Source organism: Monopterus albus, unplaced genomic scaffold, assembly GCF_001952655.1.
Source record: "Monopterus albus unplaced genomic scaffold, M_albus_1.0 scaffold309.1, whole genome shotgun sequence".
In the NCBI taxonomy this organism is placed as follows: Eukaryota; Metazoa; Chordata; class Actinopteri; order Synbranchiformes; family Synbranchidae; genus Monopterus; species Monopterus albus.
In genome coordinates, this window is record NW_018128189.1 from 264,065 (window position 1) to 279,623 (window position 15,559).

Genomic DNA, 15,559 nt, shown 5'->3' on the forward strand with positions numbered 1-15,559 from the left:
AAGTACATTTTACCCCAGCGTTGCAATGGCGGCCTTTTCTTTTTTGTCCCGTTCAGGTCTTGTCGAGCCGTCACAGTGATGGGCCGTACTGTACCGACAGACAAAAGAGGAGACAACCATCACTCTGGGCCACTGATCGGCCCTGTCTGGACTGAAAAGACTTTGATGGGGCAAAGCAGGGTGGGGGGCACTGCACAGACAACTTAGTGTCTCCTGGGCAACCACTCCGATCGTCTGTCCCTGCCCAAAGTTCCCCATCACACCCCACCTACTACCCCTTCCCATTTTCTCCCCTTCATTGCTTGTTCATAAGCCTCCTTCCTGGGTAAAGGGGACTGGCTTTTGCATGTAAGTCTCAGCCTGGTACTTGAGGGAGCTTTTCACTTGGCTGACTAGAAAGAAAAAAAACAACTTCACATGAATCCTCTAACACTTCTGTTTTTCCTATCTGCACTTCTTTATCCTTCTTTCCACTACAGGCCCTGCTGCCTAACATGACCAATCTAGCAGGCAGATGGGATGACAGGAAGTTTTTCTAGCACTTGCGCTGGTATAGTGGCAAAGAAGAGAGGGCAGCCATTGGATGAAGAAAGCAGCAGGAAGGGCCTGCTTTGTAAGGCAGGACAGTGAGGTACAGCGTAGTGCCTGGGATAGGGGGTGAATGCACCCATTTGTCTTCATTTGGGAGGGCAGGCAGACAGGGTGGGGGTGGGGAATCTATCCGGGAGAAGTGGGAGGTGCTGGTCCTCCAGTCAAGTGGCCTCAGGGGGATTTGAAATGCATTTGGGGTCCTCCCCAAAAGCCTGGGAAAGTGTGGTGAAGCTGAGATCTTAACCATAGACTAATGACACAAACTGTAGTCCTTAAGCAGAAAAGCCTTTTCAACACAATGCCTGTTTCTTGGAATGCTAAAGAAAGACCTGGTGCTTTTTTTTGACAGATGCAACAGCGCAAACTGTGACGAGCAAATTAAACACACTGTAGCAGAGCAAAAGACGAGTTGTAAATTTTGTTGAGAAAGACGGCATCCGCATTTCTCAGTGGCCTCTGCTCTAAGTTGCCTTGTTTCCATGGAGATTTATGTACACATGGTGCACAAAAGAGGGCTAAGGAGGTAACATGGCCTGTTTAAGCCTTGAGGTATTTGCTCAAGCAAAACCCTGCTGCTAAAAACACAAGCTTCATACTGAGCCAGGCAACCTGGCTGCACTGCACCCAAGCTAGTGTTTGAGAAAAGGCAGGAGGGAAAATAAGGCAGAGGAAAGTCAGGTGGAGATCACAAACAAGTGATGATCCTGGAGAGGGAGTGAAGACATTAACAGAGAAAGAAAGCAAGCAAGCAAGAAGGAAAGAAAAAAGAAGAAAAGCAAAAAGGAAAGAGCTGCAAAACACAAATAGCTCCTGGGTTAAGAGAAGAAGGATCGGGAAGACATTTAGTGGGAAGCGGAAATCAATAAGGCAGGCGGTGAAGCTGGGAGGGAGTTCTAAGTGTATTAGATTGAGAGAATGTGTTCGATAGGTTATGGCTCTGAGAGAGAGGTAGCCAGACACCGCAGGCTCTATTGCATACTAATAAGGAAGCCAGAACAGAAGCAAAGCACAGGGTTGTCCAGTTCACTCTGAAGGGTTTTTCTATATGGCTCCAGAGTCATCGATAAAGGCTTTCTTTTTACGGTCTTGATGTACAATGCTAAAATTCATGTCTGAGAATAAAATTCCACTCAACTTACAGAAGAACCATTTCTCAGACCTTCCCCAATAAAACTGGAATTAAAGGGAGCTGGAAAACTCAACCCCAAAAAAAGAACTAATAGTAGGGTCTTTACAACGCTGTCTGCTTACAACAAGTTTCACACTTTTGGCCTGAACCCAGCCGTTCTCTCTCTGGCCGAGTGCCTGGGCCTGGGACAGCTGTCATGGTCAGAGTCTGGGGCTTCAGGGAAAACCAGGGAGTGAGAAAAGAAAAGAGACCGGGAGAGAGGAGTGAGAGAGTCATGTGGCCCGGCAGTGTGCCACAGGGGTGATTCCTGATGGCAGAGGAGGATAAGGGGATGTAGGGAGGGAGGGTTAGATGTTGTGCTTAGTCACAGACCTCCACTGTGACCCACAAGGTCAGGCCTCCGCTCTGGCCGCCGGACCAAAGCCTCCGAAGCAGCCGGGCAGAAAACAAGATGCAAACAGCTACCCCATGCAGCGAGATGAGCAGGCAATGGCTGCTACTGAAGACAGGAACCAGCCAGGCTAACCAGCCTAAGGGAGTGGAGGGGGGGGTGAGGAGGTGTGTGGAGGAGTCAGTGCCACCAACTCCTCCTCACTAAGGCCGGTGAACCAAAGGACCACCAGCCGGACCAGACGGAGTGGTTGCCAAGAGACCCTACAACCGCCACGGTTTGACCCTGATTGAGGAGGTCAACAAGGGGGGCTTAGCAGTAGCTCCTCCTGCCTCCTCCCCTGACCACCACCACAACTAAGCAAAACCTCTTCCCCTTCCACGTGCCCCGGGCCTGCAATGCCACGTTTTCACTGATCTGCTTTGCTCAATTAAACTTCAGAGGACGCCCTGCCACATCTCTCTGCAAAGGTCGTGACCCCGGGGGCCAAGGGTTAAGTCCGGTGCTCGTAAAACAAGGTCTCCATTATCACGGCAGCGTGTACTCAGAGGTAATCCATCCACTTCCACAAACTATTATGACGGTGTGAAAAAAAATGACGTGACTGAGGGGGAGGGGGAGTCAAGGTAATGATGCTTTATGTCAGTGTTAACTTTCAGCACTAGAGTAATGGAGAAGCTGCTTGACCTTGACTCCTCCAGTCTCCCATTGGACCCGCTTAGCAGTTCCTTTCTGTCCATGGTCATGAGAAAATGTATTTTCAGGAGCAATTTCTAATTTCTACTAGCATTCCTGTTCCTTCTCTCCTCCTGCTATATTTATAATTGAAGTTGTGTATTGCTTGTTTATCACATTTCCTTTTAAATTATCTTTATATTTTATTAATTGCATGTGGACTAAGAAGAAGATGTTGAAATACGAAGAGTAGAATGTAATAACCACGTTACTGCATTTGCTGAGGAAACAGTGATGAGCAGCTTCACACAACCCAATACCAGCGAGGCCTGCACTATGCTAACATGCCCCAGCACGACAATTATCTACATGCCCTGTTACAACTATCCCATCAAGCCGTCAAACTGGATATGCAGAGAAGAAATATACTTCTTGTTTCATGAGACAGAAGATAAAATGCTGTGCATACTGAAGTACAACCGTGCATGTGAAGCCAGGGTCCTGTATTGAACACGGCCTTCCCGCTGGCACAATGGATGCCACAGCCCCCACTCCCAGCCCCAGCCTACTTCCCAGCAGGCATTCATCTGGGCACGCACATGGGTGCTACAGCCCTGCCTGGCTGAACGCGTCTGCGCCCCAGAACAAGGGGGCTGAGTGGCCTCTCTAAATTCACCCAGCTCACTCTCTGCCAACCAGACGACCTCTCTCAGGCAGCAGCCCACCAGAACCCACCACTAATACACTGATTTTTACCATGAAAAATAACAACAAAAATACTGTTGAGTAAATAAATAACGGCGGCAACATATTTTATGTCGCCCAACAACACAGCAGAAGCGAGCCGCTGCCAGAGAGCAGAGCAACATTAAAAGCACAGTCTGGATCCATTTTTTCTAGCAGTTCACACAAACACCAGATTCTGTTTCAGCCGTTTGCTACTTTCTTTGTGTTTGATTCAGTTTGTTTGGTTCGTGCAGTTGCAGCAGAACAAAGGCAGTGGATTTCCATTCTGCCACTGTCAAAAACTTTCCAACGTGCCCACTGCATTGCGGATGCCAACCAACGAATCAAAGGCATGCTGCAAGCAGACAAAGAGGGTTTGATGCCAACCTCCGAACCTCTAACAACCATTACTGGTGATTTGCCTGCCTCCCTGGCACAGTGCAAAACAAAATGGCGCTGCACCGCACACTACCACAATATGGCTGCATTGTCTGGAGATGGGCTCTGCTTGGTAACTAAAAGAAAAGATGCTTTAGCTTGGAAAAATGAAAAGGGGGGCGTCGCAGTCTCTGTGGTCTCAGGAGAAGAATCCTATTTTGTATTTGCCAAAGTTTCAACCAACAGAAATTTCAAAGACAACAGTAAATACTCACTGATCCCAACTGCAACGGTGAATCAGGCCGAATTTATTCAAAGAGAAAAACATTTGGTTCACAATTTAAACACTAATTTAAAAAACACATTTTAAAATAAGAGCTGGTAAATTACCATCCACAAGGTAAAACACAAGCACCGACTTATCATTAAATGTTGTATATTATTTAAAAGCAAAGAAGAGCCATTCTCAAGTTGGTACTGAACAGTTAAAAATGCAGCAGATGCAAACTGGACAAGCGGTGGCATCCTACAAAAGACACAAAAGAGAGTGTGATGCCAAACCCGGTGCCACTGGCAACCATTATTGTCTCTGTGCGGTGCCTTCTGCTTTCCCTGGCACTTACCAAACACAAAATGGCGCTCAAGGTTTGATCATAATGAGCTAGCTCTAGCACCATCTCCCCCTCAGCAGCACAGTAGTGGTGGTTGTTCCGTGCTGCCACGACGGATTTAATACAGGGGAATTTCAACATGGAAAACCGTGGGAGGTGGTGGTGGGGGGGGGGCACTGTCAATATCTGAGATTTATATAACAAACCTTTCTGCAGGAGAAATCTTTTTTGTTTTGTTAAAGATGTCAGCCTTAAATTCTGTGGAAAAAAACAATCATGAACCTGATGTTCAATTTTAAAAATTAAAAAAAAAAAACAGCATTAATTAGAAAATTCACAATTTCCTAAACAATATTTTCTGCAGAACCTGTGCAACGTTGATCTTTAATTACCGTTCCGCTCCTTTTTACACTGGGCAAACGTCATAATTCTGTCATCGAACTCTGGCCGAACATTCACTGTGTTTTCCACTGGTTTGTAGACGGTTCGGCGACTCGTGCCCTGCACAGCAGCTCCTCGACCAGAGTTTCCAGTGACACATTCTGGCTTTCAGTGTTGGACATCATCGCGATTATTTCCATAAATGACACTGTTTAACTAGTGTGCTGCACCATGTCAGTTGTATACAAATGCAAAAATAAATTATAACCATTTAATTTGGGGGAGAAGAAGCTGTAACATTTTACACATGTGCACAAAAAAAAAAAACCTATTCCAGCACCCGTCAAGTGTTTCAGTCTCCGGTTTCACACTGTGCAGAACAAAAAAAAAGCACCACTCACAAAAGTTTACACAAGTACTTCATCAAACAAACGCAGATTTTTAAGAATTGAAAAAAGAAATTAAGAGAAACCAGAGGTTCACACACATTTATCGCATACACACTTAAAACTAAAAACTGAAAACGGGTTAAAATATTAAATTACTCTCATGTTTAGTGCTACAGTGAGGTATTATACAACCAGTAACTTTGCAGTAGGTTTTTAACAGGGGTAAATTGTTTTTAAAACAAAACTAATGTGGTTTTTGTCATTGACAACAGAAACATTTCTAAACTTACATTATATTACAGTGACTTTGGAGATGAAGGCTGTGATTTTAAAGTGTTTAAAAATATACTGTTAATAATAAAAAAACTGAATCCTGTGTTACTGCTTTATACCACAGTGTTTAACTTACTGCTACTTTTGACCAAAGTTACAACTTAATATCCAGACAAACACAGGAGGTGCACAGAGTGTGTGTGTGTCAACACACACCCTGCTGCTGCTGGACTACAGCAGAGCAGACACACCTTGAAAACATTTAATATTGATTACACGTTGCCTTTGTGTTTATTAATGAGCCACAACGAAGCATATCAAATTGTACGCTGCTTATATACAGTGCTGACTATCAAGTTTGTTATGTTTATTTCTCTGGCAAGCGCAGTGGTGATTACAGCCAGGCCCGAAAAGGCTTCCAAACAGTAACACATGTGACCCTTGACCTTGCCAAGCCGTCAGTCAGACGCACAGTGAAACAAACAAACACAGTGGGAGCTTGAACCTACCTTGGTCCTGGACGTAGTATGCTAGAAACAAGTCCAGCTCCTTGACTGATACTGTTATGTGGTGTGGCTGGACACAAAGTGCTGGGTTGGTGCAATGCGGAGACTTGACGAGGCGCTCGCCATCTGTACTTTCCAGAGGGATGCCTTTGAAGAGGATGACCATCACCAGGTCCAGGCGCCAGACTTTGTCGGCTTGTCGCAAACAGTCGATCCGGCGGATCTTACCCTTCTGGTCTGGGTTGGACAAGACACAGCAAGGGTGCTTCTTTCCCGTCACGCTGAGGACAAAGTCCTCCCGGTACTCCTGCCGAATGTCCTTACGCAGCTTGGCCAGCAGCCTGGACGCCCATTTCTGCTTAACTTCAGGCTTCTCGCTCAGAAGCTCGTCCTTCACCGCACGCTCCTCGTCCTTGGACATTCGCTTCTCGTGCTTCTTGAAATACTTGCGTTTTCTGGCCTGGAGGTTGAACCATGTGTAGGCGATGGCACGGACATGAGGGAGAAGCGCCTCGATGAAGGGATGAAATTCATCCTGGAGCATCCAAGGGACATGGCGAGGAGAGAGAAAAGAGAAGGAGAGAAATGTCATCAGAAACTCATTTCATCAAACAACGAGAAGAAACACTGGTTTAGTCAGCTACTAGTCTGAGGTCGGAGGGAAGTCAGACAACAAAGAAACAACTCCTCATAGTCAGTCACATAATATCACACTGGAACCGTCAACAGCTCTAAGACGAGACGTGTCTCTTCACAGAGCATCACTGGTTTTACCATCCTGGTTGTATCCGGACATGCTGCAGGTCTGACTGGAAGATTCCAGTGTTTATTTCAACTGCCAACGCTACACCAGCACCAAACACACTCACGTCTCCGCTCTCCTTCCCGAGCGGGACTCCTGAGCTGCCGCTGCTGCAGAGAGCGTGCGCCCCTCTCAGTCACGTTTCTCTTATCAAACTGTCCACATTCCAACAGGAACTTATCCCCTGGTCATGGGGGCCAAGCTGGAGGGCCAAGTGGGCCGCAGTCACTACATAGGAAGAAGACTCCCATTCTCCAGTACATACAAATAGCCTTGTGCACAAAATGCACTGAACACACAAGCAGAAGAGAAAGGCCGAAGTCGAGGTGTGAGAGGTATTTGTAAAGAGTGAGTGGATGAAAAGTTCCTGCCAGTTAATTTAAAATGTGGAGGAACGACACTCGCTCTGCTTCTCTCCAAACACACGATGAAATTAAAACCCCGGCCTGTTTTTAAAATCTTCATCTCAGTTTTAATTTTAAAAACATTTTTTACACACTTATTTTTTTAACAAATGCTCAGTTATTCCACTGAAGATCAGTGGAAACTTTATTTTTTAAACAATCTGTTGTGTTCATTCTAAGCTTTCTACAACATTAACTTTAATTCTTCTGTTTGAGAGAATCAAACTTGATCCTTTAACTAAAATAATTAAACCACAACACTGGCAGTTCACTGGCCTTTTACAGAAATATTACTCCAGTAAGTCTAAAATAAATTCTAATAATCTCTTAAAGCTGTGTAGGTGTAGGACAGTGCAGGACGGATGATTTAGCTTCGAGCCAGGACTGGAAACTTTATGATTGTTTCATGGCATTAAAATGTCAAAGGTAATAACTATCAGCAGGCACTGTGAGCGGGCTTTTGAAGAGTTAAACCGCACAGGGTTCCTTTTGGAGGCAGGCAGGTTATAGGAAACCACAGAACTCACTCCCTATCTGCGCCTGCTGACTGCTGCTGCTCCGTCAGGCCAGGGAAACTCTGCTTCACTGTCCAATCATAATCAATATTATACACTGTGAATGCACTTCTTATTCACTGCAGCTTGTAGCTGGTAAATGTTTTACATTTACTCTGGATCCTGTATCCATAGGCTTTTACAGAGAGAGAAGGAAAAATTCAGGACTCCTTTAAATGTCATGTCCTCACTATAAAGTCGACAATTAAAGTGACAGAAATGAGCAGTAAACGTGCTCATCAGCATCTGTTTCTGAAATCCTTTTCACTTCTGGTTTCCTGCTCAAAAACACTTAACTTAAATATTCCATTAAATTTTCCTTTTCAAGCAGGTTCAATCCAGAGGCTGTAAAGATAAATGACTTGGCCAGAGCCTGTACAGCGTACTTCAGCTGAGGCCATAAAAGCACAATCCTCTTAAGTACAAACTAAACCACATCTCAGTCAATCACTTACTTATGCCAAGTAAAATATAAACAGTAAAACTGAGTCAGCCAAAAACAGTCTGCTACTCTTTCCAGCCGCTGAATCAAACCTTATCGCGCGTTTGATCTTCCTACACTGAAAGTGGCTTTATCTTCTTCCAGCTGCTCTTCCCTCAAGTACAGAGGTTTAACTCCAAATAAAAATATACACTTGGAAAAAGAAAGGACAAAAAAGTTCCGGCAAAGCCGAGAAGTGTCTGTGAGGTTACTGGAGGAAGCCAATAACCTAATTAAACCTGAGAGACAGTTGTACTAATTAAACAGCATTATCGAGATAACCGTTAAAAAAAACACCTTTACGCACAACTTTACGCGCACAAATAACACAGAAAGACCTGCACTTCTAATGAAATATTTTATGATTTTTCCTTTCGTTGGAATCTAATGTCTGTCAAGAAAATATCACCAAAAACTGTGGCGCACATGTGCGCGTTTCGGATTTAAAACTCACATTTTGGTTAATTCGGTGCTATATTTCAGCCACACCAGCAAACTGCATTACTGCTATAATTTATGAACGTATTTCTCACACACACACAGATATTCTGTAAAATCCTGGCGCGCACTCCCAACTTTCTATTCACTGGCCACTACCTGCTGCAATTTCGGTAAAAAATAGGCAAAACATGGCAAATAAATGTATATAAAAAGACAAATACCTGAGTAAGGCAAATCGGGGAATACATGACGAGACGGCTACACACAAAGTGACTGTACTTGGACTGATTCCACTGATCACTTTATCGCGCCATTCCTGGACCGATGTGCACCAGGCGACGCGTAATTCAGAAAGAGATTATCCAAGAACATCCGTGAATTTTTTTGCGATCCAAAGATTGTCCTCTCCGCAGACAAAAGGAGATCTTATGCAGATTTTTTTCAAAGGCTGGCAGGCACAGTTAGCCCTCGTGGAGCCGGTGCAAACGGAGCTGCTGCGTCCTCCTTTACCACACGAGCTCTTTGCGTGGTTCGGTGCAATGATATCTCGTTCATAAAAGCTTTGTGAGGAGCTTCCGAGCGCGCTGAGCGTGTGGTGCTCACCCCTGCTTTAACTAAACTTGATATGAAATCGACCGGTGCACCTTCGCTCCTGCGCGATTCCAGCAAATCAGACCCAACTTTTTTTTTTCACCCACGTAATTACAGAGTCACACTCCTCCTCCTCCTTCTTCAAACACACAACCTCAATCCACCGTCCGACTTCTTCTCCTCGGCTATGTGCACACAGCGCACAGTTCACTGACCCTCCTCACTCCAGCACAGTTATTTTATGCGCTTCGGGGACTTTGGACGCAGCCTCGGTCACATAGAGACAGAGAAGGCGAATTTCCCTCCGCAGATCTGGCCCCTTTACCCCGAGCTCCGCGCCCACAAAACGCGCGTTTACGGTGCAGGTAACTGAAGGCAGTGTGTGTGGTTCACAGTATAAACTAACTTTGGCTCTTTTTAGTTTGTCAAAAACATTATCACAAAAAACAACAGGAACATTTTCTGGTAAGGTTCCTGAAATAAACCCCGATAAAAAAAAGATCTTACACAGAAAACAAGGGACGTTTTAGGAACATAAAACACGGCGAGTTTGGAAAAACCCCGAGAATAACGCAGTTCATTTTATTGTTTACTGCAGAATTTGTCTGTATCAACTGGTAAAGAACGACACCGAAGTTCAAACGTGGACACGTTACAATTAGTTTACAGAGATAAATTGTTTTAAATGTATTTTTATACCATCTTATGGCAGAGGGCCTCCTCCACCCGAACACCTGAATGACCTTTAGAAAAGTTACAGCTCAGACCTGACTGAGCTCCAGCAGCACTTTGCTGGAAGGACTAGAAGTTAAACACTGTTACTGTGTGTGTTCGTGTGTGTGTCCTACAGAGCTGTCAACACAGAGTTCGTTTGCCAAATTAAAGGGAACGTGATGTTAACATAGACTGGGAGAATCTGTGCCAAGTGCACTGCAGTTTTGGCCCCGACCGTGCCACTGTTGTGGTTCGTCTTAAGTTAACCCACTTCTCCGTATTTCTCAATCGCCTTCGCGAACAGGACAAATAGTATATGACAACAAATGGTAACACAACATTTAAAAGCATTATAATCCATGTTCACGTACCATTGCACTGTACTGCATGGATTAATAGGGGATCCTGGAGCCTGGTTGACACACACAAGCCGATAGCTTCACATTTCTGACGTTCAACTTTGTGCTTTGGAGGCTTTTTCTCTTGCGGTGCTCGCAAAAAAAAGTCAACACCGGAAGACAATTCTTGGCAGATTGCGGTGAAAAGAAGTTAGGAACACCTTGCGCTTTTTTCTCTTTTTTCTTGTCTTCCTTCCTCTTCAGGTCTTACGTTTTTTGGATCGGTTTTGGGGTTGTTCAGTGGAGTTGAACGTGATCCAGAAGAGGCTGAGTTTTCCACACTGAGCTGGTCTCCGCCTTCACTTTCACTGCCTGTGCGCCCGCCGCCCTCCGGCTCCAGGCAGCAGCTGTCAAGCTGCGGCGTTTACACACCTTCGCTTCCGCGCACGCTTTTGTAAATAAAATCTGCACTGCCACAAAGGACCACAGCTCTTATTCTGTACACCAAAGTTGGCAGGGAAGGCTCACGCAGAATAGGAATGTGAACAAACTTGGAACAAATAATAGAAAAATATACTTTACTCTTTTTATTTCAGATGAAGACTCACTCGCCTGTAACATGTCTATGATGCAACTTTGAACATTTGTGCTACTTCCCATGTGGACTTCAGTACATTTCAGAGACAAAGCCTCTTCCTTTTCAGAATCAGATGAATAAAAGAAAACACAGTGTGACTTTACTGACCCTCAGGAAACTCACCAGCTGCCCAGGATGTAAAGTGCATAGTAACCTCAGCTCCACCTTTACAAGCTGCAACACTGAAGTGACGAACATAGTAATGCATCAGTATTTATAATCAAATAATATGATATACATGAATCATTACTTTTGTAGTTTTGATTAAGTTTTTAAAAAATAAAAGATAAATTGTGTTAAACAATCTACATCTTCCACACTGTTGGTTGTAGTGTTTTGTAAAGTCTTTTTAAAGCCTAGAACGTGTGAAAATAGTCCAGGAACTAATATTTATTCCTCATGTTTAGCTGAAAACCTAAAACCTAAAACTGAGAAGCCAAGCTAACCGAGCTGGTTGTCGCTCCACAGCATTTACAGCTTCGTGTTTTTGTATAAATGTCCAGTGGATTAGATGTAATTTTACTTGCAGCTTAACAACATTTTGCAGAAGTTTGCTGGTAGTTGAATTACATTCAGCTTTGCACAATGACTGAAGTAATTAAAATCCTTTCCCCCCTTTTTGTGTGGGGGAAACACCTACTTTTAAGGAGTTTTAACCAGATTTCTAGCTTTGCTGTAGTTCAACCTCCTAATTGGCAGCGTGTAAAGCTGTTATTTCACAATAGCTCTGCCAACGCTGGTTATTGCTGTAAACACAAATGCTCTGATTCCAAAGTGCATTGTTTTAAACCATCAGACATGGGGAAAAATCAAGCTCTTATTTTGAAATAAAAGCCTCAAAATTTACCAGGTGTCGTCTATCTGTTTCTCTGTAGCTTGACACAGCTCAGTTTTGTAATAGCGTTTGCTTTCGTGCCTCTCATTGGCCAGCAGCAGTGGCCCCGGGACTCTGTACCCTGGGCCCCTCACTTCCGCTCCTCTGACACGCTGTTTATGGCCTGACAGAGCCGGATACTGATATAGTCACTGACTGCTGTGGCTGAAATCATGGCTCTGTGTTGAACTGTTATTATTATTATTATTACTGCTTGAAGGACCTTCATGTGTCTCCAAACCATGCTCAGACCTCCAGGGGCCCTACCCGTGTATCGCTGCCAATTTAACACTTACTCTTTTACAGTATTACTGTAGTAACCAAAATATGTGCACTGACCTGGCCACAGCTATACACTAATCAAAATAAAGACCTACTCTAATGCATCGATGCTCCCTTTATGTTATATAATGTACTGTATGTTATAGAACTTAGACTAAACTCATATTACTCCTGACATACAGTACAGTGTTGTTTCTGTTCATCTGTATAAGCAGCTGCTGCAGCAACAAAGTAATCTTAAGTGTTCGATTAACCGATTAACAGCAGTAGTTAATGACAGCAGTGGGGAGCAGTGTGGTATCAGTTGACCATGACCTCCCTGCAGAACGATCATTCACTGGACGCCCATCCAACAGGGTAACAACACAAAATGTGATGACTTGACAAAGGAGCTGACAGCTCTTGTATCATGTGGGTCCAGTATGTGCATCAGAAACACCCACAGCCTGTGACTGGCCTCTCAAAATAACCACGTGGAGAGCATTCAGCTGCAGAGCAAACCGTTATAAAGAGCTGATCAATGCTCATCTCAAGGATGAGTTTCGATTCAGACTGCAGCAGCCTCGAAGCACAGCTGGGCCGAGGCTGCACCCCAGTTGTCCTTCTCACTATTAGGCTCTAAAAACACTCCGTTAGATTCTTTCCAAATAGAAATTTCGATCACATTCAACACATTTTGGATATTTGTTACACACAGTTCACATTATGTATTTTTTCCAGACCGGTTTTACTTTGAGAGTCAGTTCATTTCATTTCTTCAGTGCTGCTGAGGGGTGAGATCACACAAACTGACTCTATAGTGCCTCTGACTCCATTTGTTCATCATCAGAGCAGCAGCTCCATCACTGAGCGTGGACCTACCGCCCCCATGTGGCCACAAACGTAACTGCTGGAGAATTAAAACCGAGGTCCGGCTGAACACCACACAGCAAATACAGGGGACTCACACATAGTGTCTCTCTGGTTCTCTCAGAGCACTGACACAGTGCACAGCTACAGTCCTAGGTGATCACCGTTCAAACTGCTTTGTTTCACAGTGACTGGCTGAAAAATGACCAAACAGTTCTTATAATAAAAGGAGCTCTACCGCTGCATGCTAGAGCCCTCCCAGTCAAACAAATAACCCTAACATCCTTGGCTAAAACAAAACACTAGCACCAAAAAGCACAGGTGTGTCTAACAACACGACTGTGTGAGGGAGCCAGCTGTGCCTTTCTGCCCATATCAGCTGGTTATAGCCATTTCATTTAATGCACCAAAGTAAAGACTGAAATATTATTGTGATTTTCTAAATTCACATATGTGGCATCACATATATGTTGTAACATAAAGATAACGTACAGCAGCGCTACAAGACAGATGAGATGGATTCCATCCATCCATCCATTTTCTTCCGCTATGAGGTGGATTTGGTTGCTGTATATGTCGAAGACCAACGATTGTCTCAGTGTGAGTGTGATGCCATTTCCTCTCATTGCACCATTTCCTCACAGCTGTCACTCTTCACAACAAGACAGCAGATCAGCTCCTTTCTGTTTCATCTTTTCGCTTTCTAACCTTGAATAAAAACTTTGAATTACCTGCTGTTTCTGACCGTGATGGACCCCTGCTGTGCCACTGCCCAAATTGTTAAACACACTGGTTCTTATTTTGTAAATGTGAGTTGAAGCCGATTCTGTTTTAATCAGTTAAATGTGCAAATGTAAAAAATGTCATTTGAAGAAGCTGCATTTAACTTAATATTACTGAAATAAGATTCAAACAAAGTTGCAATACAGAACAAAACAAGACATAACAAACAATAATAAAGTCACGAGCCTGAGCAGGAAGCTCATCTGCACTGAGACAAACAAACCAACCTCAAAGCCTGGTGAAGGAGCATAATAAAAGACCAACTGTTGTCAGACAAGTAAATAAATATTCAGATAGAAATGTCAGTTGCCTCCTCGGCATGGGAAAGGCGCGGGCTGCACAAGGACCCTTTGTCCCACACTATCAGGTTAACACTGCAGAGGGTGCACTCCAGGAATGCTCTTATACTGAAGGCAGGGCACTACCTTTAGCTCTTCATCTTGGTAACAACAATAATAACTCTATTTTCATCGTTCACCTTCAACGTTCTCCATTCTCTGCACTGAAGATTAAGTGTAACAGCCATTTAAAAAAGCCCAGAGACAAAAGCTACAGCTGAGGCCTTGAGGATCACGTTAATCAAAAAATAATCAAAGTGCTAAGGATGATTTTAATGTTTCTAAAGCTAAATAATGAAAGCAGTTGAAGACAATCTTTAATTAAGAGGCCTTTCTCACTTTCTCACTTCTGCAAATGTGGTCAACTTGACCTGTGTGCAGACGCACAGGAAAGTCCCAGAAGCAAATCAGCAGGATGGTTTGTGAAGGGCAGTCAGAGGAATGTGATTTTTATGAGTTAGACATGGCTGCTGTTCATGACAGGACATGTTTTCTCCCAAACAAAGTGGTGCTAACATATTTAGACAGGTTATTACAAAAATATCAGCCCAGCTGGCTTTGTTTGATGCTGACATTGTTAAAAGGAAGGAATCAAGACAAAAGAAGTCCACTTACCATCCACCAAGTCCTGGCTGACGTGTCATAACAAAGCTGCCATTTAATCGACCTCTCTGTGAGCTTCCCAGCCATCGCCGTGCCCGCAGCCCTCGTCAGACGTAGCCCAGTGGATGATAACACCCCTAATCAAAGGGACATCAGTGGAGGCATGCTGTGCCACACAGAGGCCACGTCAACGTTGCATTATGGGAAACGGAGAAAATTAGCAACAGCTTGACCACTGACTTGAACCTGACTGTGGTAATTACAAGAGCCATGACCCTGCACCCACCCCCCTCCTATACTAACGCCCTCCCCGTGCTGTCTGCCCCCTCCCCTCACTTGTTCCACGAGCTACAGAGATGCATTACAACTGCAGTAGTTATGGTTTTGTCCATTTAAAAGATGTGACTGTAAAGAATTCAGTTCTTCTGCTGGACTGTGATTATGTGCAAACACACATCTCTTACATCTATGAAGCGGTCGAGCACAGGAGGCTCATTCTTGTGTGTCAGAAACAAGCTGATTGTGAGTCAGTGCTGACATTTGTCCTGCACTTGTCTCTTTGTTTCAACCGGTGTGTGAGTAAAAACTCACCAGTGCTGGGAATTATCCGCTAGAGCGCCGGAGCAGCTTGAAATCAGTGTGGCACTGAGCTAAAGGTCATTTCAAATAGTGGGACGTCTCAAAATACTGAGATCCTCTTGACCTCTGTGTGTAAACATGCAGTGCTGCGAGGGTTATCTGATGTCAAAAGTTAAACCAGCCAGGAAGATCAATTAGTCATCAAGAAACCTGTTGCATTACATTTCACCAGGGCTCGA

The 15,559-nt window shown here is 44.2% G+C and overlaps 1 protein-coding gene across 7 annotated transcripts in view; it reads right to left on the bottom strand.

Moving 5' to 3' along the window:
- Window positions 1-10,816, bottom strand: part of LOC109973880 (nuclear factor 1 B-type) — a 59,200-nt gene extending 48,384 nt beyond the window's left edge. For 2 of the 7 annotated variants that reach the window (XM_020623735.1, XM_020623740.1), the window contains exons 1-2: window positions 8,954-9,598; window positions 6,054-6,585 (exon numbers count right to left, since the gene is read on the bottom strand). In XM_020623735.1, the coding sequence (XP_020479391.1) occupies window positions 6,054-6,585; window positions 8,954-8,980 (559 nt within the window). In that variant the 5' untranslated portion in view covers window positions 8,981-9,598. Of the gene's footprint in view, window positions 1-6,053; window positions 6,586-6,824; window positions 6,913-8,953; window positions 9,601-10,022; window positions 10,088-10,408 lie in introns of those variants that run through there. The other 5 variants (XM_020623736.1, XM_020623737.1, XM_020623734.1 and 2 more) reach the window with 5 other exon arrangements.
- Between the last annotated feature and the right edge of the window lie 4,743 nt (window positions 10,817-15,559).